General features: G+C 39.9%; 3 protein-coding genes across 5 annotated transcripts; 1 reads left to right on the forward strand and 2 right to left on the reverse strand.

The window, feature by feature from the left end:
* The first annotated feature begins 1309 nt into the window (after positions 1-1309).
* On the forward strand, positions 1310-11191 carry rereb (arginine-glutamic acid dipeptide (RE) repeats b). Of its 2 annotated transcripts, none has more exons than XM_005459049.4 (17): positions 1310-1646; positions 2501-2549; positions 3088-3212; positions 3977-4076; positions 4164-4262; positions 4634-4714; positions 4831-4984; positions 5139-5225; positions 5324-5517; positions 5715-5876; positions 6283-6393; positions 6595-7730; positions 8459-8663; positions 8756-9458; positions 9550-9690; positions 9790-9958; positions 10170-11191. In XM_005459049.4, exons 1-17 carry the CDS (start codon positions 1621-1623, stop codon positions 10201-10203), a joined length of 3576 nt encoding a protein of 1191 aa, XP_005459106.1. In that variant the 5' UTR covers positions 1310-1620; the 3' UTR covers positions 10204-11191. The 2 variants fall into 2 exon arrangements, with proteins under 2 accessions (XP_005459106.1, XP_005459105.1); XM_005459048.4 differs by having other exon boundaries at positions 1312-1646; positions 9784-9958.
* A 389-nt stretch (positions 11192-11580) lies between these two features.
* Positions 11581-17931, reverse strand: perm1b (PPARGC1 and ESRR induced regulator, muscle 1b). Of its 2 annotated transcripts, XM_013277064.2 has the most exons (5): positions 17818-17931; positions 14257-17090; positions 14061-14177; positions 13791-13869; positions 12736-12838 (listed from the first exon to the last, which is right to left on the reverse strand). In XM_013277064.2, the coding sequence occupies exons 2-5, from the start codon at positions 17063-17065 to the stop codon at positions 12757-12759; spliced, it is 3087 nt and encodes a 1028-aa protein (XP_013132518.1). In that variant the 5' UTR covers positions 17066-17090; positions 17818-17931; the 3' UTR covers positions 12736-12756. The 2 variants fall into 2 exon arrangements, with proteins under 2 accessions (XP_005459107.1, XP_013132518.1); XM_005459050.1 differs by lacking the exon at positions 13791-13869 and having other exon boundaries at positions 11581-12838.
* A 1278-nt stretch (positions 17932-19209) lies between these two features.
* On the reverse strand, positions 19210-24994 carry lg5h1orf159 (linkage group 5 C1orf159 homolog). The gene is made up of 9 exons (XM_005459051.3): positions 24776-24994; positions 22985-23065; positions 22806-22890; positions 21821-21916; positions 21677-21733; positions 21418-21552; positions 21281-21306; positions 21158-21182; positions 19210-20899 (listed from the first exon to the last, which is right to left on the reverse strand). The coding sequence occupies exons 2-9, from the start codon at positions 23054-23056 to the stop codon at positions 20796-20798; spliced, it is 600 nt and encodes a 199-aa protein (XP_005459108.1). The 5' UTR covers positions 23057-23065; positions 24776-24994; the 3' UTR covers positions 19210-20795.
* Positions 24995-25223: the final 229 nt, after the last annotated feature.

The raw sequence follows: 25223 nt of genomic DNA on the forward strand, positions 1-25223 counted from the left end.
TCCTCCTTCATTATCCTAATCATTTTGTGAAATGTACCAGTCCCACTGACAGCCAAGCAACAGATGCTACCATTAACATGCTTGACAGCTGGTACAGTGTTCTTAGGTTTGAAAGCCTCACCTTTATTCCTCCAAACATGCCTCTTGCCATTTGGGTAACGCAGCTGTAACACCTCAAGGCACTTTTTATTGTTTTTTTTTTTTTGTTTTTTTTATTGTAAGGTAAAGACCCTACAATAATACAGAGAAAACCCCCAACAATCAAAGGACGCCGTATGAGCAAGCGCTTGGCAACAGTGGGAAAGAAAAGCTGCCTTTTAAGGGGAAGAAACCTCCAGCAGAACCAGACTGCGAGGGAGAATTAAAAACGTGCTTAACTGTGGACAGTGATGCTGGTATTCTACCAGTTTCCCGTTGGTGGGTTTGGGCCTTGATGGTTTCTGGGTTCTTTCTGAATATCTCAAACAACTTCCTGTCATCTGAGGGTGACACTTTGGGTCTTCCTCCAGATATTTTCAAAAGTGGTAACACGTTGTTGTACTTATGTACAGATGTTTGTAATGAAGATCCTGGGATCTGCACTTTTGAAATGGCTCTACAATTCTTCTTAGATCTCCACTGAGTTCATTGGATTTCCTATCGTTCTGAGTATTGGTCAGTCCAGCGACTGGCAAAAAGAAACTTATTAGTTGTTGTCAATTAAGATCACTAATTAGATGTTGATGAAAGAACCTTCAGCACCACCTAATGAAAGATTTAAGTGCATGTTTGTGTGTGTACTATTGACCCTGTGTGGATTAGAGAAAATCCAAAACAAATTCTAAATTTTGCACCCAATTCTTGTTTTGTTTTGTTTTTTAATAGTCATTAAAAATGTTTGCCTACAGTATTTGACCCTGGAGAGAGCGCGAGAAAAAGCAGTTCATACAAATCACTAGAAGCCCAATATTACCATGACAATCATTCCCATGAAGAGTGTGTGCAAACTTATAATAACAATAATAATAATAATAATTTATTTTTAACGTTATTATTACATTATATATTAATATTCTTATCATTGACAATTTGCAATATGGCGGGTTGCAATGTACATGTATGTAATATTTAATGGTTATTTTGTTTACTTCTGCTTGTAGTGAACTCAAAGCAAATGTGGCAATAAAAAAGCTGAACCGCATTAAGACATTAAGTGTATTGTCTGAATCACAGTTTGTGTAGGTGGCGGTCAATGTGGTGTGATGTGTTTCAAAATGCTGTCTAATAACCGCAGCCGTACACACAGTATGATGTGTTGTTTGATTCATGGCTGCCTGTGCAGCAGCGGTAGCAGCAGCTGCGGGTGGTGGTGATGGTGATGATGATCGTGAAGCCTCGGTGTCGTTTGCTCTGCTTGCTGCTGATCGGCGGCACATGCTCAGTTATGTACACCCAGGCAACTTTGAAGTCTTAGCTGTGGCTGCTGAGGTCATTGCACAGGGAAAAAAAATAGAGCGAGTCCCTCCACTACACCGCCTCCATTTTGAATAGCCATGTAATAGGGGATTCGCATAGTTTGTGTGTATCGCCCGCTGACTGCGCTGCGTAGTGTCAACAAGCCACATCCAAACATCCTTCGACATGGACGACCTGTTCAGTCCGCGGAGGTAACTTCATTAACTCGCCGCCTTCATTTACGTCGCCTTCGCAGTTTAGTTGTCTTGAAATGGGTGTTTTAGTGTTTCCCCGCGTTACTTTGAGAGCAGCTTGTGTGAAATAGTCGGAGTGTCAGTGGTCACGAAGTTCGTGCCTGGCTAACAAGCTAGCCAAAATAACAGCGTAACGCTACTGTCTCGTTAGCAGCTAATGGCACGGGCTTGTCAAAACGCTTCTCTTTGCACAGTTATTTCTGCAGCTATCGTGTAAATACTGTCAATAAATGGGATTAACCTTAAGCAGAGTTTGCAAACATTTATTGAATCGGCTGTGGAATTCCCGTGAGGCATGTATTTACATGAGAGACTGCTAATCGGTGTCAAAATGTTAGGTATGCTAATGTTGATATTTATTATGGAATGCTTAGGTTAACTAGGCAGGGTAGGGTATACTGTCAGTCTGATCTCCAAAAGTAGCACACACTGTTCTCGTAATGGTGTCCGTAGAAATTAGCAGCTCATGTATGATTGATTGACAGGGTTTTGCGATGGCTGTAGCGTCGGATTTCATTCATGTAATATAAGGAAACGTCGCGGCTCACGGCTGAGATTGGCCCACGGAGGCGGAGGGGCGGGATGTTATCGCACTGCTGAAATCACTGTGCAGTCTGTGGGAGGGAAGCTGCTCTGACAAGTTACATGCAAATATTGATCTTGTGCCTGCCTACATACTGTACAGCGCTAATTACCTCTTAAATACACGTGCATGCATTTCAGACTGCATTTAATTAAAACAATTGAGTTTAATTTACTCTGGTGTAGAAATGTAATGCTGCCTGTTTTTTTTTCTTCTTCTTTAATTTCAGGAGCCTAAACAGCACACAGGGAGAGATAAGAGTGGGGCCAAGTCATCAGGTAGCTGCTTTCTTTTTTTTTTAATATAAATAAACTGTAATTAAGAAATGCATCAGCTACTAGACTCACTGTACAATCAGTTTCACAAGACTTGTTGAGATTAGGAGGTGTTTTCTGAACAATGTAGCTAAACACGTGTCTTTCAAACCTGCAGGGACTTGCACAGGTTTGCAGTTTCACAACTTTTTCTTATTAGTACGTCTGCACCAATTTGTATGATAACCACAGCTGTTTCCAGTGATTTTTTTTATTTATGTATTTAAGCTTGTGTGAATTAAAGAAAGCTATACATGCATCCTTTGTAAATGTTTCTTTCATAGCCAATGTTGCATTCCAGTGTCTTCATGAAAATCCTATTATGTAACTCAGCTTGCTAAACCTATTTGATAACCAGAAAAACCTCTAACCATTATTTACTTCATACACATGCTAATAATGTGTTTTTTTGTAGCTTTTTCTATGTAAGCTTTTCTTTTGTTGTCCCTTTTACTGATTATTTGATTGCTGTGGTTTTGGCTTTTCGTTTGTTGCACTGCAGGCCAAGCTCCCAGAGCTGCAGCCGCGGCCTGCGCCTGGTTTGCAAACTCAAACAGAGAGTGAGGAGCTCATGTGGACGCCTGGGGTCAATGACTGTGACCTTCTCATGTACCTCAGAGCTGCTAGGTAAGTGGGAGTCTTGGCACCTTTTGCAAATTAAAAAAATTGTATGTATAAAATTTCTTCGGGAATTTCAGATTAACAGAATTTACAATAACATCTAATAGAAAATAACTCAGTGCCCTTACTGAACAGCTAAATACAGATGTAACTTTTTGATTACAAAATAATCTAAAACTGTTATGTAACCTTTAATATGTTTTGGCAGCAAGTACTATTATTGGTGTAAAAATACTAAAAGGGAAAGAGAGCCAGTCTTACCAGCCCACTTTTGACACAGTCATCAGGAAAGTGTTACAGATGAGGAAGTACATGCAAAATAGAACCACTCTTGGTTTCGCTATTGTTGTTACATGATTTTTTTTCTGGTTGGTTGCAGTAGATTTGAGTCAGTTCAGACTCTATTGTGCTTTTTGTTTTGAGTTTTTTGCCGCGATTATGTTGAAGTTAGAAAATATTGAGGCGGTGATGCAGGGATTTAGTGAATACTGCTGTATCTAATCTGGCCTCACAGTTTCACCATTTCAGCGACATTTTTCATTCGTCAGTAACTGTCAGTAAAAAAAATAGTGCTCCAATGATATAAATGTTGCTTTTCTTGCTCTTAAGCTGCATTGCTGTTCTCTCCTTTATTTTTTGCCTGATTTATTAAATATCATGTAAGGCAACATAGCTTCATATGAAAAGTAATGTTAAACTAAGAAAGAGTAACGGTACCCCTTCAGCATTGGTTTCGCTTGTTAACATAAATACTTCTGTTTATTTTCAAGGAGCATGGCGGCGTTTGCAGGGATGTGTGATGGTGGATCCACAGAGGATGGATGTTTAGCAGCCTCCCGTGATGACACCACACTCAATGCTTTGAACATGGTATGAGGCACAACTTGAGTCATATTATTATTTTCCAGCATCATTTATTGCAGATGTATTAAAATCCACAATTTTTCTCAATTTTAGCTTCATGCAAGTCACTATGATGCAGCAAAAGCTCTCCAGCGTCTCGTTAAGAAGCCTCTGCCAAAACTTATTGAAAAGTGTTGGTCGGGAGATGACGTGGTAAGAGCCATATTTATTTATTTTTTGTTATATGGTATTAAAGATTTTTTTAGATCTTTGTGCAAACTGATACAATTTCTAAAGGTTTTAAATATATTTAACATACTTAGTATTTGCAGGTAGTCTAGATGTATTTTGTTTTATTATTATTTGGGCAGTTTACCTGCATCTTAAATGGTTCTTCAGATAGATTCTAATGTGATGCATCTCTGCAGTAGCATTGCATCTTTAACAGCTACATGTTTTAAAAAGCAGATCGGTACTCTTACAAGGAAAATCAGTTACATGTTTATTAAAAGCTTCTGTCTGCAATGATGTTCTGCCTGAATATCATTTAACTTTTTTTGCCTCCTTTCTGTTCCTCCCTACAGAAACGCTTCATCAAAGGCTTGAGACAATATGGCAAAAATTTCTTCCGTATTCGGAAAGACTTTCTCCCCAGCAAAAAGACTGTAATTTCACTTTTTTTGGGGGGAGACAAAGCAATTTATAATGATTGTAACGTGTCACTGTTGTCACATCTTTGATCAGAAAGCCATAACATGACTATCTGTGTCCTTGTCATCAGGGAGAACTGATCACTTTCTATTACCACTGGAAGAAAACACCAGAGGCCGCAGGAACCAGAGCTTACCGACAGCAGCGCAGGCAGCCGTCCTCTCGCAAAGCAAAAACCCGATCTGCAGCTTCTCCTTTGAACACCCAGTCTCGAAATTATTCAGGTAATCCTCATAAGCTTCTTTGGAAAGGTGTTCCCAAGTCTGTTGAATGGAGGAATAACTGTAAAATCCAGAGATTTGGCAGTCCTATGAGCTGGACTTTGTGTCGGTCTAAGCTGTTTTTGGCATGTTTGTTTGTTTGTTTGTTTTCTTGCAGTGGATGCAAGTTCTGCCAGTGATGATGATCTTGACAGTGAAGACAGTGAACAGGAAAGCAAGAGCTGCAGTCATTGTGGCACAACAAGTGAGTTTTAGTTTTAGGACAGTGGCTAAAAGCTGATAAAGAAAGCTGTAAACAGTTAACAGTGAAACTTGTACCTAAAGCCATTTTTCTTGTTACAGCTTCTAAGGATTGGCACCAGGGTGGGCGAGGCAACCCTTTGCTGTGTACAAGTTGTCGTACTTATGAAAACAAACACGGATGTCTGCCGTCAGCCCCTAAGTCAGGAAGCGCTCCGTTCATGTTTAAACCTGTTAAAGTGGAGGAAGAAGTGAACAGCAAGCATGGCATGAGGACACGGCGTAGTAGAGCACCTGTAAGCGTGATGCTGGCAGATCAGCCACACACTCACTATTACCAATGATATTAGATTACACTTAAATTGGATTTCATAGCTTTAAGTCTTTTCAAATCTTGCTTCACCTCTTTGCAGGTTTTGCAAGTAAGGGATACTTGTCATCCTTGTTTTGGGTGTTAACAGTATTATATGTGTGTTCTGTTTTGTTTTTAAAGCAATTATCATCGTTACGAAGTGGCCACAGGAGGCTTACAGGCTCCCCGACCAGTGAGGATCAGCAATCCAGTAACCAGCCCTCCCCGAGTGGATCCATCTCCAATTCTTTGAGATCGTCTTCCACAGATACTAAGAATGACTCCACAAAGAAAACAAACAAGGTAGAGCATGATTACCTATTTATATACTTGTTGAACCTGTTTGGAATTATCTTGTGATACTAGCTTGGTTGTTTGTGGGTCACTTTGGTTGCCAAACAGTAGAGTGTGGGTTTCTTTTTTTTCTTTTTGCTTTCACAACCACACAATTTTTCAGTAAAAGGACTAGATGTTACAGTCCCTGATAATGCATTGCTTTAAACTGAGAGAATCTTGAGGGATGGCTGTGATGAGGAAAGGCAGCCCAGAAACTTTACCAGCAGCACACATCGTTGTGTGCCTCAACTTTTGGTCTTTTACCCAAGTTAATATTTAAACAGCTGTGTGCATGGCATTACGATGCGTGTATAGTTTTGTCGGTTGGAGTTATCTAATTTGTGGAGAGTGATGACATTTTTGTCCTGTGCAGAGGATAAAAGAGGAGGTCACATCACAAAAATCAGCAAAACGTGTTCGGGAAAGTGCTGCTCAGGAGCCCGATGAGCCTGAGAAAGTAACACCTAAAAGGCCAAAGACACAGGTGAGAGCACATGAGCACTTAATGCAAACTAAAGCTGCAGTAACATCTAAGGAAAACCTGTTGTTATTCAGTATAGTGTAACAATTTGTCTTCATTCCAGCTGATAAGACAAATAAAAACACAGTTACATGAATTCACTTTTAAGTACAATATGAACCAGGGGTTTTTTGTGTGTGTGTGTGTGTGTGTGTGTTCCTCCAGGATCCACAGAGCTCGCGTTCAGAGGGTGAGGCTGAGGTCGAGGAGGAAAGCTCTTCAGAGAGCCGCAGTGCTCAGGACGATGGCAGCAGTGACACCAAAGACATCGATCAGGACAACCGAAGCTCTTCTCCCAGCATTCCCAGCCCTCAGCAGGGCAACGAGAGTGACTCCGACTCATCTGCCCAGCCCAATGGTGTTCCATCAGAGCCGGTTGCCCCCACTGCTGTGTTAGCTGACACACCGGTCCCCCAAGCCCTCCCCTCTCAGCCCATCACTCCCCAGCCACTGCAAAGCATACCCTCTGCGGATCCAGCTCAGAGCCCCCCTCCTCCCTCTCCAGATCCCCGTCAGGCCGCCACTGGCCAGTCAGCTGCCACAGTGGGCACAAATAGCCGTGCACTGCCCACCCCTCACTGTATTTCCGGTCCACCTGCTCTGCCATCATCATTGGAACAGGACTCTCCTATTCCTCCTGCATTTCAGATCCCATCCACTCTCAACTGTGCGCAGCCTCTGCAGCCTCATGGTCCATCGCCTTTGCCCCCCCAACGACCTCCATCCTTCTTTAGGGATGGTCAGCTCCACCAGCCGCCTCTTTCTGGTCCTCAAGTCAAGCCTCCTCCCACTACTCCTATTCCACCTTCACACAAACAGCTTCCCCATCAGTCTGCTACACCTTTCCCCCAGATGCCCTCTAATCTGCCCCCGCCTCCTGCTCTAAAGCCTCTCAATTCTCTGCCCAACCAGCATCCTCCAGGTGCTCCCCCTCCACCTCTTCAGCTTATGCCACAACCTTTGCCAGTACATTCACTTCCAGCCCAGCTTCCAGTGATCTCTCAGGTGCAGACACACTCTGGAAAAAACTTGACTTCCTCTTACTCACCTGCTGCAGCCTCACACCCCCTCACCTCTGTAACACCCAGTGCTATTGGCCCTGTCCCGAGCCTCCAGCCATCATTCCAATCTCTTCCTCTTAGACCTTCGTCTGGCAGCGCTGCTGGAGGTTCACAAGTTCAGGTTAAAGAGGAGCCTCTTGATGAGATGGAGGAAGCTGAGAGCCCACCGTCTCCACCTCGAAGCCCCTCACCAGAGCCAACCATTATCAACATGGCAAGTCATGCCAGTCAGTCTGCACGGTATGTTTTTTGTTTGTTTGTTTGTTTTTTAAAGTCAGAATTTATGTAAAATGTAAAAAAACAATCCAGGTTTTAAAGAAAATACCTCAAATTGACTGGATGTTTCTATTCGTCTCCAGTCAAAATTTAGATTTGGATATTATTAATTTGTTGTAAAGTGAGACAAAAAAATTGAAAACACCATAATTGGCAGGATAATTAACTGAAAACCAACTTCTCAGCTAGTCTGGAAGTTCATACAAAATGATTCATTCTTCGACTAGAACTTAAGTTGATCCAAAAGGCCCTTCAAATGTTTCACTAGGCTTTTAAAGCTACTAATGTGTCTGAAGCTCTTTGTATTGGGAGACTTGGATCAAAATCATAACGTTTACTTTTATTTTCATTTCCAGATAAGTGATGGACATAAGGCAATCAAACAATGAGCATAAACAATGTTGTAATACTGGTTCTTGACAAAGTTTCTTAATAGCTGACAGTAATTTAATAAACATACATAAATGAGTTTCAGGTTAAGTGAAGAAAAATCTCAATACTTCATTTAAAGAACAAACTAAAAATACAAGCAAGCAAGCAAATCAACATTAAATGAGAGTGTTGTCTATGTTTCATTAGACTTTGTGTCTATAATATAAAAGCTAAACTTTTTGAATGATTCGGAATGCAATCTTTGTACATAAGAAGCTGATACTCAGTCCTCATAAATGCATATCTGTTAAATATTTCAGGTTTATCAAGCACTTGGATCGTGGCTACAACTCATGTGCCAGGACAGACCTTTTCTTTACTCCACTGCCATCCTCCAAGCTGGCCAAGAAAAGGGAGGAAGCTGTGGAAAAGGCCAGGAGAGAAGCTGAGCTCAGTGCTCGACAAGAACGCGAAAGGGAGAAGGACAGAGAGAGAGAGCGAGAAAGGGAGGCCGACAGAAGTGCTGTAAGTGCAATAATCTTTTAATTTCATTTTTTTCCCTTTTTGTTACATGAAACATGCCAACAGTTATCTTTCATACTCTCATTTGCTTACAGAGAGCATCCAGCTCCTCTCATGACAGTCGTATGAGTGAGGCTCATATGGTGGCTCAAGGCCACGGACGCCCCTCCTTTGAGCAGCCGCCCACCACAGTAGCAGCCGTTCCTCCCTACATTGGCCCAGACACACCTGCCCTGCGCACCCTAAGCGAATACGCCCGACCCCATGTCATGTCTCCCACCAACCGCAATCATCCTTTCTATGTGTCCCTGACCCCTGGTGACCCTTTGCTGGCCTACCACATGCCTGGCCTGTACAGTGCTGAGCCTAGCCTCAGAGAGCGTGAGCTGAGGAACCTCAGAGAGAGGGAGTTACGCGAGAGGATGAAGCCTGGCTTTGAGGTCAAACCCCCAGACCTGGAAACCTTGCACCCTGCTGCGAACCCTATGGAGCACTTTGCAAGACATGGGCCATTAGGTCTTCCTCACATACCTGGGCCCCCACATCCCTTTGCACCGTTCCATCCTGGGCTGAACCACCTGGAGCGTGAAAGAATGGTTTTGGCGGCACCTCAGCTGCGCCCGGAGCTGACTTACGCTGAGCGACTCACTGCAGAGCGGCTTCACGCTGAGAGGATGGCTTCAGTGGCGACTGATCCTGCTGCCAGGCTGCAGATGCTTAATGTTACACCCCACCATCACCAACACTCTCACATTCACTCCCACCTCCACCTGCACCAACAGGACCCCCTTGGTCAAGGTGAAGTTAATTATTCAGCAGTATTCAACATATCAAGGTCTTAATATTACTTTAGCTTCTTACAATAGGTCTTTCTTTTTTCTTCAAACAGGTTCAAGCCCTCATCCACTAGTGGATCCCCTGGCAACAGGACCACGTTTGGCCCGATTCCCTTTCCCTGCAGGCCCAATCCCCAACCCTTTACTTAGCGATCTTCCTCATGATCATGAGATGCTGCGCCACCCACTATTTGGTTTGTAGTCTTTAATGTACTTAGTCACAGACCACAACTTGGCTCATTTCTGAGTTCCACTGGTTCACTGTGACCTTGTTTAAATTTGAAAAGGAGCAGCGTATCCACGAGAGCTGCAGGGCCCAATTCCTCCGATGTCTGCAGCTCATCAGCTTCAGGCCATGCATGCTCAGTCTGCAGAGCTGCAGAGGATGGCAATGGAGCAGCAGTGGCTGCACGGGCATCACCTGCATGGAGGCCCGCTACCAGGTCAGGAGGATTATTACAGGTGAGCTCTCTCTATTCAGTCACTTTAGGAATTTGAATAATAAAATTCTCTATCTGAAATCATATTTGACCATTTAACTGCGCAAGGTACAAATTGAAATGGTACTTTTACATCATTTGCCAAAATGTCCAACATGCAGGCTACACTGCTCAGGGAAACTCGGTTGTTACACATCATTGCACCATCTAACTCTTTTTCTGTTTGTCAAAAGCCGTCTGAAGAAAGAAGGTGACAAGCCATCTTGAGTCCAAGGAGGTGCATGCCCTGAAACTCTAAACTTTTACCCAATACTGTGTACTTTTGAAACTGTAAGAGAATATTTTGTGTCATTTTTGTTTGTTTTAATATATTTTAGAAAAATATTTGTGGATCTTTATGTGCATTCCTTGTTCAGCACTTAATGCGACTGTCAAAGTCCGTCTGAGATTTTCATATCACTAGAAAATTTATACTACTTTATTATTATAATATTTAACACTGATAATAATAGCATTATTAATAATAATATTATTATTCTGACTCTTATGTGAGATTCAAAGTGACTCTAAAAACTTGTTTGTTATGCAGTCACTTAAAAATGAGCTAAAATTCAGCTGTTATAAAGGATATGAAAACAGACTGACTTTGGTGTCAACTATATCTCCGTAATGATTTCTAAAAGATTTCCTTGTACAGAATGACATTTAAATCAATGTGTGGATGATTGTAATAACCTAGCATGACTCAGTCTTCAGTTTTCACCAAACTAGCGTAGCAAGTTGCATTGTGGTGTTTAGCCTTTGAAAGCATAGTAGAGGTTGTATGTACTCCTAAATCTGCTAAATATTTGTTTAAATCTGAAAGTTTTATATATCAACATATCTTTTCACACTATAACCGAAGCTTTTATTCACTCATTTTTGAGATTGTACCTATATGAGCGAGTTGATATAACAGTAGTTGTGAACACTTGACCCTTGATCCAGCACAAAAGTAAGTCATAAGCTAAAAACAGTATATAGTATTATGAGTTGCAGTGACTATAATTGGACCATGATCTGTCTGTACAGACAGTGTTTTATTCATTTTATTAGGAAAGCGTATTTCCAGTTTTAATGAGAACAACTTAATTGGATCGAAACTTCAGCTTGAACATTTTTAAAAAGAACTGCCCAAATTCAGTATTTATGTGACATGATATGAAAGTGTATCCATGACATATTTATTTCAATAAATATTTCTGAATTGACACCATGTCCTCTTTGCACTTCCTGCTCTTCCTGTTTCCCAAAGAGACACTCAGAGTGTAGTAGAGGGAACACTATAGTGACAGTTCAATAGGAGCTCCTGTTTTTATGAGCTTATTGTCCCCCAATGCTGATACATGTTACAAAAACAGGAAATGGTTAAGGCAGTTAATTCTCTTACTGTATTCCCTCAGACACGTTCTAGGCAGCTGGCAGGTTATAATCCATTTAGAGTCCAATCCGGTGTGAGTCACAAAATTGCAGATCTCGCATACAGCTCCACCAGGGCTGCTGTGCATGTGTGAAAATGTCTTAGTACAACCATTCTGCAGCTAATTTTAAATTTCTGGAGCTTATGAAGTTCAGCTTGTGTTCAGACAGAGGAAAAGGCTCTCATTCTTGATTTGATTGCATTTAATCATTTGTGGCACTAAAAGGAAATCACATGAAGTGTTTTGACAACAACCATTTACATGAAAATCTTTCAACAAAATTGTCATTTCACAACAGCAACAAGATACATTTGTGACACTAATACCAACGAAACATATAAATCGTTGTCTTTTGTGTTTTGTTGAAGGTACTAATGAGAAATTCGTTTAGCTTGAAATTTGTACACCCGCAGGATGTGACATCATCATAGGAGATCTTGCCCTGACTTTTTAATCATTTTAAACCAACATCTCCCCACTTGTGCCTCTGTGCCACCCTATATGATAACTGAAGCAAGAAGAAAACAACAAATTTGACACTAAACCAGTTTATTTATCTTAATTTACCCAGGATTTTTCCCATTTTTGTATAATAATTAGCTGAGTTAACCTTATTCAGATGAATCTGAATAATTTCATCTTGTAGAAAATGTTCGAAAAATGCCAGATCCCCTCTAAACACCTCTCAAATCACACAGTGTGTGATCATACACAGACGTGACTTTGTCTTAAGATTCTCACAAAGACATTTGTGAGCCACCGTCTGTATTCAAAGCTTTTCTGTCACCTACTTAACCTTTCCCTACAACATACAGCAAAATACAAATGAGACATCTACAGCAAAACCTTTCTTCCTCCACACAGACAACCACTTACACTCTCCATCTGGTCGAAATTAAGCTGCTCTGACATTATGGAGCTGTGTGTTTTAGCACAACATGACATTCAAAGTGGAAGGTGGTGAGCAAATCTAAAATGTCTAGTTATGGTCCTTAAATCAACGCAGGCCTACCCAGAAGTGACACACTGAAGTTAATAAAACATTAAAATGCCTGATATCGCTGTAAAATCTCTGCTTTGTGGCTCTAAACTGCATTGTTGTTCCTTCACACTGAAGCTATAAATCCTGAATATCTTTGTCACATACTGTACATGCTTGACCTAAAAATTGCACCAGAACAACTGAGTCTGGAAACAACTTTAATTTTTCTCAGTTCATGCCAGGCTGTAGCTTGAAACCTTGTGTATGCACTTCAACTGTACACATTTTGCAAAATATAAAAACAGTGGATTTATTTTTATGCATGGACCCAAGTGAGAATGGCTGGAATTAGTTTCTTTTGTATGTACATATCAAAATTCAGCTTGAGGAGGATTCCTCTTCTTCACATACTGCCGCAGGTACCGGATAGCTGATAGTGCACTCAGATTTGCTAGTAGAGCTGAAAAGGATTTCCATGAAGGTTATTTTGAATTTCAACTTTTCGTGTTTGATCACCTAGTACACAAACATGTGACAGGGAAAATGTTTAATGTTTTAAGGCAAAAGTTATTTTCCTTACTAAAATTGGCAGCACTTCATAATACAGCCTACAACTAAGGACGCAATTCTCTAGTAACTAAATGGAATTTCAGTGTATTTGATTTGAAAATGCAATGTAATTAAATTTACCTACAAATACTTAAAAGTAGGTACACTAGAATAAGGGGGTTAAAGTCAAGTGTTTACAGGAAGAAAAAAAAAAAGAAATAATTAGACTGTAAATAAATTTAAGTAATTTATAGTTCAAGAGTAATTGTAAGTATTGCATAACTTCAGGTATGTTACAGGAAAAAACTAATAATTAGATTGTAAATAAATTTAAGTAATGCCTAGGTAATTTTATGTATTGCTTACATTTTGGGTATCTTACAGAAAAGGAGACACACATACTATAAGTAATTTAAAGTACTTCATAATTAATTTTAAATACAAAACGATATTTCCCCATACGTTCCCTTTACGTTGTAAGTACGCTGTACTTTTTGGGGTGCGGGTTATATTATGAAGTTGATTAACTTTGCCTCACTTTCAAACATGTTACAGGAAAAGAGACACAAATTGTACTGTAAGTGATTTAAAGTACTGCATAAATAATTTTAAGTAGTGTGCAATTTAATTGTAATTTTTGAAACAAACTATATTTCCCCATCTTACATCATAAATACTTTTTGATCCACTTCATCTTGCGCCTTTTATTTTACCAATATAAATATAATAAGGTCTGTTCTTACTTACCAACTTACATAAAAAAATAAAAACTTAACATTTGCAGGCCTATGTGATCTTTCATAGTCACTGTTCAAACATAAGTATCAAAATGAGTGTACAGTGTCTTCTTATCTATATAGTACCTTAGAGCCTCTCCATAACATCGCCTGTGCCCCAAGAGTAAGGTGTAGTTGATGGAAGACGGGAAAATAATTGATTTTTCTACAAAAATACCAAAAAATACTAATCACTTAAAATTTACCTATTCAGTACTTACAAAATTAACTACTGAATAGGGGGCTCAATCATAAATTGTTACCCTAAATTTTATCAGGAAACATAGCAAAGTAATGGAAAAAACATCACGACTGACTATGACTGATAGAGGAATATAAATTCAGAAATGATCATACCTGCTTTCCAGGCATCAGCAGCCTCTGGATCAGAGGATCTTAGTACCCAGGAGGCAAAGGCAATGCAGACTAAACACATGTCTGACTGCTTCAGTGTGGAGAAGATCCCCTGGTGCCCTGTAAGGGCAAAAAGTGAAATTGAATATGTTGCATTTTTACATTTATGTCTCCTGATTTTACATAAGCTCATGTTTACTTGTTGTCTGTATAGTTTCCAAAATGAAATGCTGCTCTTCTAGCTCTCTAAACAGCTGCGAGGAAGCCGGGGAGACCCTTCCCTCACTCGGCACCAGTGCCCCTGGATCTTCTCTCCTGCTGGGTATCTTCTCGAAGTCCACAGGAAACACCCAGTCACCAGATCCTCTGCACCATATGCTCCCTTTATCATGGAAGTGAATTTTTCTTATCGACAGTAAACTTTTCCAGCTGGCAGATCCACCCACAGCTGCTTCTACTGTGGATCCATGTTGGTGGGCCTGAATGAAAGAATGAGACACAATTCTCAGGGGAGAGATGTCATCCACTTCATCAGAGTTTGCACTCAAGAAAACATAGTCCAGCTTGGGCAGTGTGAGCTCTCTGACGGTAGGATGAGAACAAGAGAAAATGGGGATGGGTTTCTCCTCATTGCAGTGAAGGGGAGAGAAAGACATTTCATCTCTACATGAACAAAGAGCATAGTCAAAGACAGGAGCCACGGAGATGTCTTTTGGATCATAAACAGTGAAGCGCCTGGAGTCAGAGTTTACTTTATCCTCTGTGAAAAAGTATTCAAACACCTCTGGGTAAGATATTTGGTAATCAAGAAAGTCTATGCTGGATAGAAAAGACAGAGGAATTTGTGTTCCCAGGCTGTCACTTAGTTTAAAAGCAGTGTTTTCTGCCAAAGACTGACATCTGCTAAAAAACAGACTACTTTCATCATTACCAAGTAAAGCAGGCAAAGATGCATCCTCTCTGTTGAGAGTTTGTATATTCTGCATACTTTTACTTTTGGTTAACTGTCTAGGCAATGCAAGTGTGCTTGAGGTCAAAGTGTGGGGCTTCTGGCTGTCAAAACACTGCCCTGCAAAGTCCTCTAAAGGCACAGGCGTCTCTCTGCCTTCGGAGCATGTGGACTCATCGTTTGAGAAGAATGGAGAGTCACTCCTGCTGTGCTTGTTTTTTCTGTGAGGGTCAGGGCTGGGGTTCCTGCTGGTGCCAACAAAATGCCAGTACTCCTCTTCAAAATCTGAGGTGGAAAACTCACAGCTAGATTGATCTGGCTTAGATTCGTCGGCCTGCGTGAAATAGTCTGAGTCTGCTGTGTCTGACATATCCATGGGAGTGCTGCAAGACAAATTATACTCCACAGTGTCAACCAGAGGGCCATGATTTGTTGGGGATTCATCTACATTTGGTGTCGTGGCTTCTCCTGTTTCTCTAGGCGACGAGCATCTATTCATTCTGAGCTGCAAAATGTCATTTATTGTCAATTTTTCCATTTCATCCCAAAAAGCAGAGATGGCGTACACGGGTTGACTGTGACCCACAGCTTTGGCATATGTTTCTGGGCAGTCTTCCTCAGAGCAAGTGGTTACTGTTACATCAGGAACACAGAGAGGGGAAAGCTGTTCTTCCTTAGAGAAACCAGATACTGAAAGATTGATTTTATGTCTTTGGGCTCCAGGTGTGTCCAAGAGTATCAAGCTGTGTGTTTCATTTTCACATGGGGGGATATGATCTGGCATGCTTGTATTTCTTTGGTTGGCAGATGGAAGCATCGGGGAAGGCACAGCGCCGGTACCTTCATAAACTTTACAGCTGGCAGCTGACACATTGGTGGAAAAAGAAGAATGCATTTGTCTGTCCTGTGTAGAGTCAGCATCATTTTTTTGGCTGTCGGATGTCAAAGATAACGAGCGGCACATTTCTGGGTGTTGAGGAGGATGCTGAGCTTCCTCCACTGATTCAGCTGCTGACAAATAGCTTTCTGAATCATAACTGTAAACGGAGAGGAACTCAGCGCTGTCTTCAAGTTCATCGCACTCCTCATTCTCCATCTGTGAATGCGTGAGTGGGTCTTGTGCCATCAAAGCTGAGCTGTCTGGTTCACTTTTGCTTCTCTTCATCATCGGCTTAAGAGTATTTTGTTTGAGTGAGGGAAAATTGTCTTCTTCATCAGATATTAAAGCCGCTTGTGATGATTCTGAAATGATTCTTACCTCCACATTGTGTTCATAATTTGGGTTGCTTCCTGATTTTTGGTTTTGGTTTGATTTAGATTCCCTTCTTCCCTGAGATTCAGGTTTATTTTCATTCATCTCTAACTTTACACCATTTTCAGGTGAGTTCTCCTGAGTAGTGTTGCACGCGTGACGTCTCTCAAAGGGTTTTTTTTGTCTTCGTTTTTTTTTCACAGAGGTGGGACGTGCTCGCCATCGTGCTGGATTATCATTCACTGTCACAAACCAGCGTTCCTTCTCTGCTCTTGAAGAAACACTCCTTACATCTTCCTTTACAGCCCTCCCTGTGATGTCTGGCTCATTCACATTTAATCCTGTTTGGTGACAAGAAAGCGGTTCACTCTCTGGCTGCACTTCTCCATCTTTTGTCAGATGTGCTGATTTATTCAGTAGCTCAGTTTGCAGAGTGTTTGTAGCGATGTAACCCGTCTCCTCTGGGACTGGTGCAGGACATTTAGGATATACTTCAAAGTCCTCTTCAGATTTTATTGCAGCATCCTCCGGCTGGTTAGGTGGCACTGACGAATTTGAGCTTTCTTCTTCAGTCCATTCTGCTGTGTTGCTTGTATCTCCATCTTTGTCAGCATCAGGATTCTGCTGTGAGTGTTGCTGGCTTTGTCTGACAGCTGAGCTTAGGTTTCCCAAATCCTCTGAATCTGTGAGGCTGGCATCATCAAGGCAGGCAAGTGAAGGCTGCAGCAGACTGCACTCCTCACTCTCCTCATAGAAGCTTGTCCAGTCATCCTCTGCAATGTGAATACTGTGATCTAAATCATCCATTCTGACAATTCACATGCTCTTCAATCTAAAAAAAGAAGAATATATATTTATACTTAAACTGATTTCAATTTTTTTTTTTTTTTTTTTGCATAAGCTTAACTAAAGTGGCCTTGAGTGATGCATAACAATCCATTCTTGGTATCTTTGGTAGCAGATATGGTTACATCAACACATTTGAGTTAAATATAGAGCATGTGCATTTGTCTTAGGCTTAACGTTGCTTATAATCACCTGTCATTAAAGGAAGCCGTTGTGTAGAGGGCAAAGCTTTCTCAGATCAAAGTTTGATGAATGAGCGAGACTTCAGAGTGGCAAACTAACACCAAAGCACCTTAGTCACAAGCTCCATAACAAACCCCAAAATACTCCAGGGCCCTGATCTTTGAAAACAGGTCATATAATCTGATATGAAAACAAATCAGCTGCCCAGTGTCAGGGAACAACATATGAGCTTAACAAACATCTGCATTGGGTTTGTTTTGCCTTTTCAACATAGGGAAAATCTCAAAAATGATTGATTATGATAGGCCTCAACGTCTCAAACACAATACATTTGCCATTTTCTGTGGTTTTGTTTAGGTAACAGTAAAATACCATTAGTATTACTTTTTTGTCCTAATTAATATTATCAGAATATAAACTGCTGTGGGTCAATACTACTAAATATCTTACCAGCAGTATCCATAACCACGAGCCGTATAACCACACTATATTATGTTAAATGTGCTCCAGTAAAATATAGAGAGGCTTACCTGATGCAGATTTTATTTTATTTTTCTTTAAATCATCCAATTTTCGAGGTAGCTTTGCGTTTTCCTGCAGGAATAGTTAAGCTACGATGTCCATCTGCCCTTGCATATGTCAGACTGGGCCCTTGCACTCAGATGTTATAAATAGAGTAGTATGTCCTGTCACATGTAGCTCCTGGTGCAAACGTCCTTCCCTCGAATGCCAGACACGAGACATTCCAGCTCCCCAAAATATTAACCCTGATAATAACAACAGCAATATAAGTTCTATTATTACATTAAAACACGACAAAAATCCAAACATTTTTACTGTCATTCATAAACACGTATTTATTTTCCAAAAAGTAAATCTTTTTATAAAAACTTTCATAAAATGTCTTTTATCTTGAAAATTATTCTTAAAATTCTTTCTTTGATTGTATCGGCAACATTTAGGAAATGATAGTGTTCTTGTTTGATCGATTTCTTAAATTTTGGTTGGATGTAACGTCAGCAGTTTTGTTTTTCGCAGTTTTCACATCAATCTCAAATTTTGTGTGATAGTAGATACCTATAACAACTCTGCTGATTTAATCTTTGTGAAAAACAGGTCAGGGTTTCATCAAAATGAAAATGAGTAAAAACTACCTCAACTTTTACCCTAAATGTTGTATGGATCACCTTGAAACAAAAACAATATACTAGGTCTTGAGGGACACGAGCACCTAGGACGGCAAAGCATTTGACCTTAACCTTCATTGTTAACGTCCAAGGTCAAAGTTGACCTTGAAAAGAAATGCCAAGACATCATATTGATAATATATCGCATTAAAAGAGCTGCACAACACACTTATTTTTTTCAGTGCGACACCCTGTGGCATCACACTAAAAATCATTAAGTTTCACAAAATCACACACTGCACGAACATATGTTACAATTTTTACAGATTAAAGACTTTACAGTTCGTAGAAGCAAACCTTCAGTCATATGGAATATGACGTTTGTAAAGAGTAAATAAAGATGATCATAAAAATACACCATTTCAGTAATGCCTCAAGGTCATAGGTCACACAAATTAGGAAAAAGCTGAAGTTAGCATGTTTAATAAAAGGTTGACATCAGCATGTTGTAATAAAAACATCGTAAAGTTGTAGTATAGCCTTTGCCCTTCAGGGGGATTTGCTCTCTCCGATTGTTATAGATCGTATATTGTTTAAAGTCTTTCTCTATGGTTTTGCTTTCTCTGTATTCTTATTTTTATAGTACAAATATTGTCAATGTTATAAATAATGTTATTTTTTGTAAGTTAATTTGAACAATTGAACCTTTTTCCCTTCTCAAGACAACCAGCGGACATAATTCATTCACTTAAGTTTAAAAAACAACAGCAAAGACAAAAAAAGGGCAACTTTGCATTGGATTATGAAAGGTGCTTTATTTCTGCAAACAATACTTAGATCTTCTGAATTTATTCATGGCACTGAAACTAGAATATGTACATCATTACAAAAACGATACATCATTTGTATAAAACAATATGTACATGTTTTTAGCTTATGGTTGTTTGTACAACAGTAAACACATGAAACCAAAAGAGGAATATTCATGGAATGACTGCTGCCTTTTATCTGGTTCAGTTCAGATTGCTCCGCACATACTGAAGACAGAAATAACTTTTACAACCATCTGTGAATCAAAGAGGAAAAAAAACTACAATGTAGAACTTGGATAGGGTTTAGGATTGGAGCTACAGTAAAAAGGCCACTTGTCATAATTCAAATACCCAATTATTAGCACAGACGCAATGTGATTAAATGCTTCCTGGCTCCATTTAAAGCTCATAATGGCAGAGTCATCACAGTAACAGCATTTAGGACAAAGCCATATTCTTCATACATTTGGCAAAGTTAATGGTAATCAAGTAATGTTCAAAATGCAACTACAGAGCTGCCGTCTACGCAACAGAAAGAAAAAAAAAAATCTCAATCACACTAAATAGCAACATTGATTTCTTTGAGAAAACAAAAATAAAAAAAAAATCAAGGTCCAAAGTCCAGTGAAGACCTCAGATGGATAAAGTGCGCGGGGATGTTTGGAAATTCTAAATTTTGACAGGAAAAAACAGGAACTCTTATTTTATATGCATCAGCAGGATCACAGCTCTAAAAAAAAAGAGCGAAGGAGTGGCTCTGCACATGGAATGGAAAAAAAAAAAGTGCATGCAACTGCAATGCATGCTTTGTGTTATGTATGTGGAATACATTCATCTTGGCTGATTACAAAAATAATAAATACAACAGCAACAACAAGAGTACAAAATACAATCAAACAATCCATCATCAATACAGTGCCTACAGACCTGGTCCACCAGAGAAGAAATAAAACTACGATGACACGTCTTTTAACCTGTCAGCCTAATTCTAAGCAGTAAAACTCAGTGCACAGTTACAAAATGCAAATAAATAACACACAAGTAAAAACAAAATGTCCATCGCATGTTACCGTTCTGTCGCTAAGTCGACACGACGAACGGTTTACGAGTCAAACCTGACAGGCATCCACATGTTCAACAAACTCTTCATTTAGATTCACCGACCAAACGCAGCAGATAAAAACCGCTTGCCGACAGCGTTTCCACCTAAACTGAGGCATGATCGGGAGACGAGCAACTCTCGTTCACCACAAGAAAAGACAAACTTGCACATAAACACGAGCCATTTTTCCTAGGACGGCGAGACTGCGTGTCTGCTCCATTTTTAACGAATAACTAATTGAGTACAAGACAGTTCAGAGCCCCAGAAAGTTAGTTACTTGATACTGGTCAGTTTTTTGTTATACTCTCAATACATAGAGAAAAATTAACAGCCCTATTGACATGAATGCAGCAAAAGCAGCTACAGTTAAATTTGGCCATCCTTATTAGAGTCATCTTGTCTTCCTTCGCCCTTTTGTAAATCTTACGTCATTCCTGAGCTCTCTTTCCTACCTGCACCCCCCACCCCTACACATTATAAACTTGAGCAGATGAAGTTGTCGTGATGGTTGCACTGTTCAGTGTTGACGAAGCAGAGGGTCGCTCTCTTCGGACATATCTGGGTTTCCTCACTGGAAAAGAGAGCAAATGAAGGGTCATAAAATCATCTGTGAGAGGAACAGGAGGACACATTCACTGTAATCACAGTTAGCATGTTTGAGCTCATTTTGTGTGTGTTTTTTGTTTGTTTTTTTATTGTTTTGTTTTGGGGGTTTTTTAAATAGAAAAATTTGCCATCCATCCTCATGAATAATACCAAATACTGCTGCTTCACATAACACTTCCTGGTCAAAGATTACAGTTTACAAAAGAGAGTGTGGCCATCTCACCTGACGAGGAGGGGATCATCACAGCCTAGAAGGAAAAGAGCAAAGGTTAAAGAGTTAACGCACAAAGACTTCGTTGAAAACAGATTTGCAGTTTCTACACTCTGAATGGCAAAATCCACTTACTGTCTCACTTGGTTGAAATATGAAGGCTGAAAAAGAACAAAAACATAATGTTGCATTTGGGAGGGGAAAAAAAAGTTACAAAATCAAAGCCAGCACCAAAAGCGCGTCACTGTGAGTCACTGTGCAGTGCTCCTCACCCTTGTTGCGGCGATAGAAGATACTTGGAAGTCGGTTGGAGCGTTTGAGGTAGAAAAAGGAGGCGACAGAGAGTATCAGGAAGAGGCTGATCAACAGCGTTCCCAGAAGTAGAGAGGCTGCCACACCAGGGCCACCTGCACAAAAACACAGTACAAAAACAGAAAATGAACTGACAGACATTTACTGCATCCAACATTCCCGTCTCTTCTAACCATGCAAGGAATATTACACCGCACGAAATCAGTCTGCACGTCTTACCAATTTTAGGAACAACTGTCGTTACAGTTGTATGATTTTTACGCTCCAGTGTGTAGTCTAGAAAGCACAGAAAAAGGCGAGTTAAGACAAACGACCCAAACATGCGCGACACAATCCAACACGCAGTGAGCCGAGAGTCCTTACTGTAGGTGCAGACTGTTATGTTTTCTAAATCGACAGCTGCCGAGTCGCACAATATGCAGACGGTGTTGGTGTTCTCGAGGACGCGCAGGAAACATCCTGTGAAATTCAAGAGAATGACATCTGTATTACATAGTGTGAATTTTTACACACTTTGATTTGAGTATTTATAGTGCTGTAGCAACAAACTACAAGTCTTTCCCCATTTTGATACACTAAATTAACTGCAGTTTCTATAATCTGATGAGGCAACAGGGCATGGGGATTGATTAGCTGGATTATTTGTTTTTCTCTTGTGTCCTGCATAATCTCACTGTCCACAAATTGAAACTTGGAAAAAAAAAACTTGTAAACTGAAAAACAGATTTCACAGATAATAGAGTAAGGAGATTTTTTTAAAACTGCTCTCATGCTCCATCACTCACATCCTGTTCCACTTCTTAGCAGATGCTTTGGATTTATTAGCGTCACGCAGATATCTTTAAGCAGCTGCTAAATGCAAGCCCATTCTGTTTCCATTCATGTATCAAAAAGGCAGAATTGTTTTTAACTTATCTTTGAATCCCAACTGTACAGAATAAATCATCTATATCAGTGATGTCAAACTCATTTAATATCAAAGGCCACGTACAGCCAACATTGATCTTAAGTAAACACGATGTTTAACTTCACATTTAATCCCTGAGATCTTAAAATGCGTAGTTAAACACAAGTACGATGCACAGCAAGCCTTTTTCCAAACTTAAGAAATGAATTATTCTGAGTCATTATGGGGAATAATTTAGGTCAACTAGACTAAAGACACCATACGCACAAATCTCTAAAATACTTAACAATCAGAGGCTCTGCACTATTCTCAGTGTTTTAACTCTGCCTAATCGTATACTGATAACAACAATGATGTCAAACAGGTCAAATCTCAGTGGTAGCCAACGTAATAAGGCCGATATGTTCGTCAGTGATAAGACATTAAAAACATCCACACTACCTGGTTCACAGTGGGTGTCATTTGAGCATGAACTGTTAGCTCTTTGCTTATCACCACAACATTCAAGTGAGTTCTGATGTAGGGCCTGTAAGCAGAGAAGCATGCATAGTTTAAGAGATCGACATCAGCTGAACAAAGCATGAGCTGGTCTTTTGGCTTAGGTAATGTTCATTTCCTACCTTAGTTACAGGCGTCTCGGGTCTGATAAGAATCACGGTGGCAGCAAAGACCAGAAGGAATGGCAGAGCCATATTTGAACCCTTGGAGAAAAACAAAAACAAAAAGCAGACACAACTTTTAATACATTTCATGAATAGGATGTGTATAAAGCCTACATACTGACTACAATTTCCTCTTAGAAAACCAGTAAGTAATGAGAGCTGGCTTCAGATTTTCTCAGCTTAAATCATATATATTTTTGATTGATTCAACCCTAATGCAAATTATAGACTTTATTTGAGCCTACTGTTTGTCACTATTGCCTCTCATTTAAGTGTGTGTCTTCTCTCTGTACTTTTCTGCAGGTATCCCAGGAGAAACATGTTTCTTATCTGCAGTTAAGGGCCCGTCTAACCTGCCAAGTGTTTGTTGTTACACTATTTCCTGCTTTCACCTTCCCCTCTTCCCCAACCGGTCGAGGCAGATGGCTGCCCTCCCATAGTCAGGTTCTGCAGATGTTTTTTTCCTGTTACAGGAATTTTTCCCTCCCTATTGTCACTAAAGATTTACCAAGAATTTGAAAAAAAAAAATCACATTTCATTGCTCCTTAACAACACCCGTTGTCGCCGATTTTCAGTCCAGTTATTTAATAATTTGGAATACCCCGGTTGTCCTTTCTTAAAGATTACACTGAGACCATTTCTGATGAGTGTTCAGTGAACAGTAGATGGATCAGCTGGGCCAGATGATCTTTCAGATCCTGTGCCAGTTAGTTACTTAAACAAACTTGTCCTGTTTCCTTATATATATATATTTTTAAGGACACGCTGCACACTATGCCAACACATGTTAAGTTTTCAGTTAATAACACTTTACAAATCATTTTCTTGTCGCTAAGATACTTTTTTTTCTGTATGTCAAACTGTGCCAACTTTTTCTTTCTTTTTTTGAGATTCGGGTAAATAAATGGGAACGAATTATGTGGTTTTGTGACAGGCTACTAGTAACGAAATGCCTAAAGATAGAAAAACTGGTTAGTTGCTAAGCTGTCTGTTATGGGTAGACACAACACTGCTTCATCCTTTGAATTAGGCAAGTCTTTTATGCTTGAATGATTGATGATGGTCAGTGTTAAGTGGCTTAACAAATATATTTTTTTTAATGGTCAGGTACAAGGACTGGACTGAAAAGGCATGAAAAAGCATCCAATGTCCAAAGAAAAGCTTTAAAGGATCTTCAGAAAACAAAATATAAAGATATGAAGGATGGCTCAAGGCACAGTAATGTAGCTAAATATGTTTGTCTTTAACTGCTTTAACTTAGTTAATATAAAAATACATTTGTCTGATACAACAGTGGAAGATGCAGTATATGCTTGATACTAAACTACAATTTAGTTACCATTAAACAGTTTGAACATTCATCACAAATATATGCATAGCCCTTTTTTGTTGTTAATAAAGTAGTTTTCACTATTTCCCCCCACAACTTTTTATGGTGGAAAAACTACACTTTTACATCTAACGCTGCAGTACAATACAATTATTTGAGGAGCAGAGCAGCAAAGCTAAATTATCAGAAAACTGCACGCAACGAGCTAACGTCAGTGGAGCTACACGGCGGTTCAGCTACAGTAGCTAGCACCTGTCACCGAGATGAAGGCTTAACTTGATTGTTGTAGCAGTTAAAAATAACGCCCAAATATCCATGCCAGAGTTGAAGATCTAAACCTTTTTCACATGATCGGATATATTTACAATCTAACAACATCAGTAGCCGCTGAATGTGGAGACAGAAAAAGTTAACTTACCAGCCAAGCACCAGGCTTTGGCCTGACCAAACTCCTAGGCGCGGTTTAGTAACCGGCTGGTCTCGTCCGCCGCGGAGGTGTTACCACACAGATAGTAACAGCTTTTGCCAAACTGCTCATCCACACACCTCTGGTGTTGACCCACAAACAGATAATCCTACAACGAGTGGCTCACAGCTACCGGATTCACATTTAGCATGTAAACTTCCGGAAACGCTTTTCAAAATAAGAGTCATAAGAACGGCGACACTCCTGTGAGAAAGAAAAGAAGAATAACAAGCAGAACATTTTTTAAATTTCTCTTCTCATTCTCCATTTCGTCCTCTTCCTAGTATCAGTAACAATGATAATATTAATAATGGATCCGTACACACAACGCTCTTGAATTTGTGAGGGTTTGGAAATTATAAATTGCAGTTTTGAACACTCAAATATTTTCACAGGATTT

The sequence above is a fragment of the Oreochromis niloticus genome, linkage group LG5 (genome assembly GCF_001858045.2).
Source record: "Oreochromis niloticus isolate F11D_XX linkage group LG5, O_niloticus_UMD_NMBU, whole genome shotgun sequence".
Taxonomy (NCBI): Eukaryota; Metazoa; Chordata; class Actinopteri; order Cichliformes; family Cichlidae; genus Oreochromis; species Oreochromis niloticus.

Bases quoted from the DNA above. Each gene is read 5' to 3' on its own strand.
- rereb (XM_005459048.4), top strand. From the start codon at position 1,621: ATGGACGACCTGTTCAGTCCGCGGAG. The intron at 4,985-5,138 runs GTAATCCTCATA...GTTTTCTTGCAG, and splicing joins CCAGTCTCGAAATTATTCAG to TGGATGCAAGTTCTGCCAGT. The intron at 5,877-6,282 runs GTAGAGCATGAT...TGTCCTGTGCAG, and splicing joins CCACAAAGAAAACAAACAAG to AGGATAAAAGAGGAGGTCAC.
- perm1b (XM_013277064.2), bottom strand. From the start codon at position 17,065: ATGGATGATTTAGATCACAGTATTCACATTGCAGAGGATGACTGGACA. The intron at 14,178-14,256 runs GTAAACATGAGC...TTGCCCTTACAG, and splicing joins GGAAACTATACAGACAACAA to GGCACCAGGGGATCTTCTCC. The intron at 12,839-13,790 runs GTACTATATAGA...AATCCTTTTCAG, and splicing joins TGTTATGGAGAGGCTCTAAG to CTCTACTAGCAAATCTGAGT.
- lg5h1orf159 (XM_005459051.3), bottom strand. From the start codon at position 23,056: ATGGCTCTGCCATTCCTTCTGGTCTTTGCTGCCACCGTGATTCTTATC. The intron at 21,734-21,820 runs GTAAGGACTCTC...TGTGCTTTCTAG, and splicing joins CATAACAGTCTGCACCTACA to ACTACACACTGGAGCGTAAA. The intron at 21,183-21,280 runs GTAAGTGGATTT...TTTTCCTTCTAG, and splicing joins TATTTCAACCAAGTGAGACA to GCTGTGATGATCCCCTCCTC.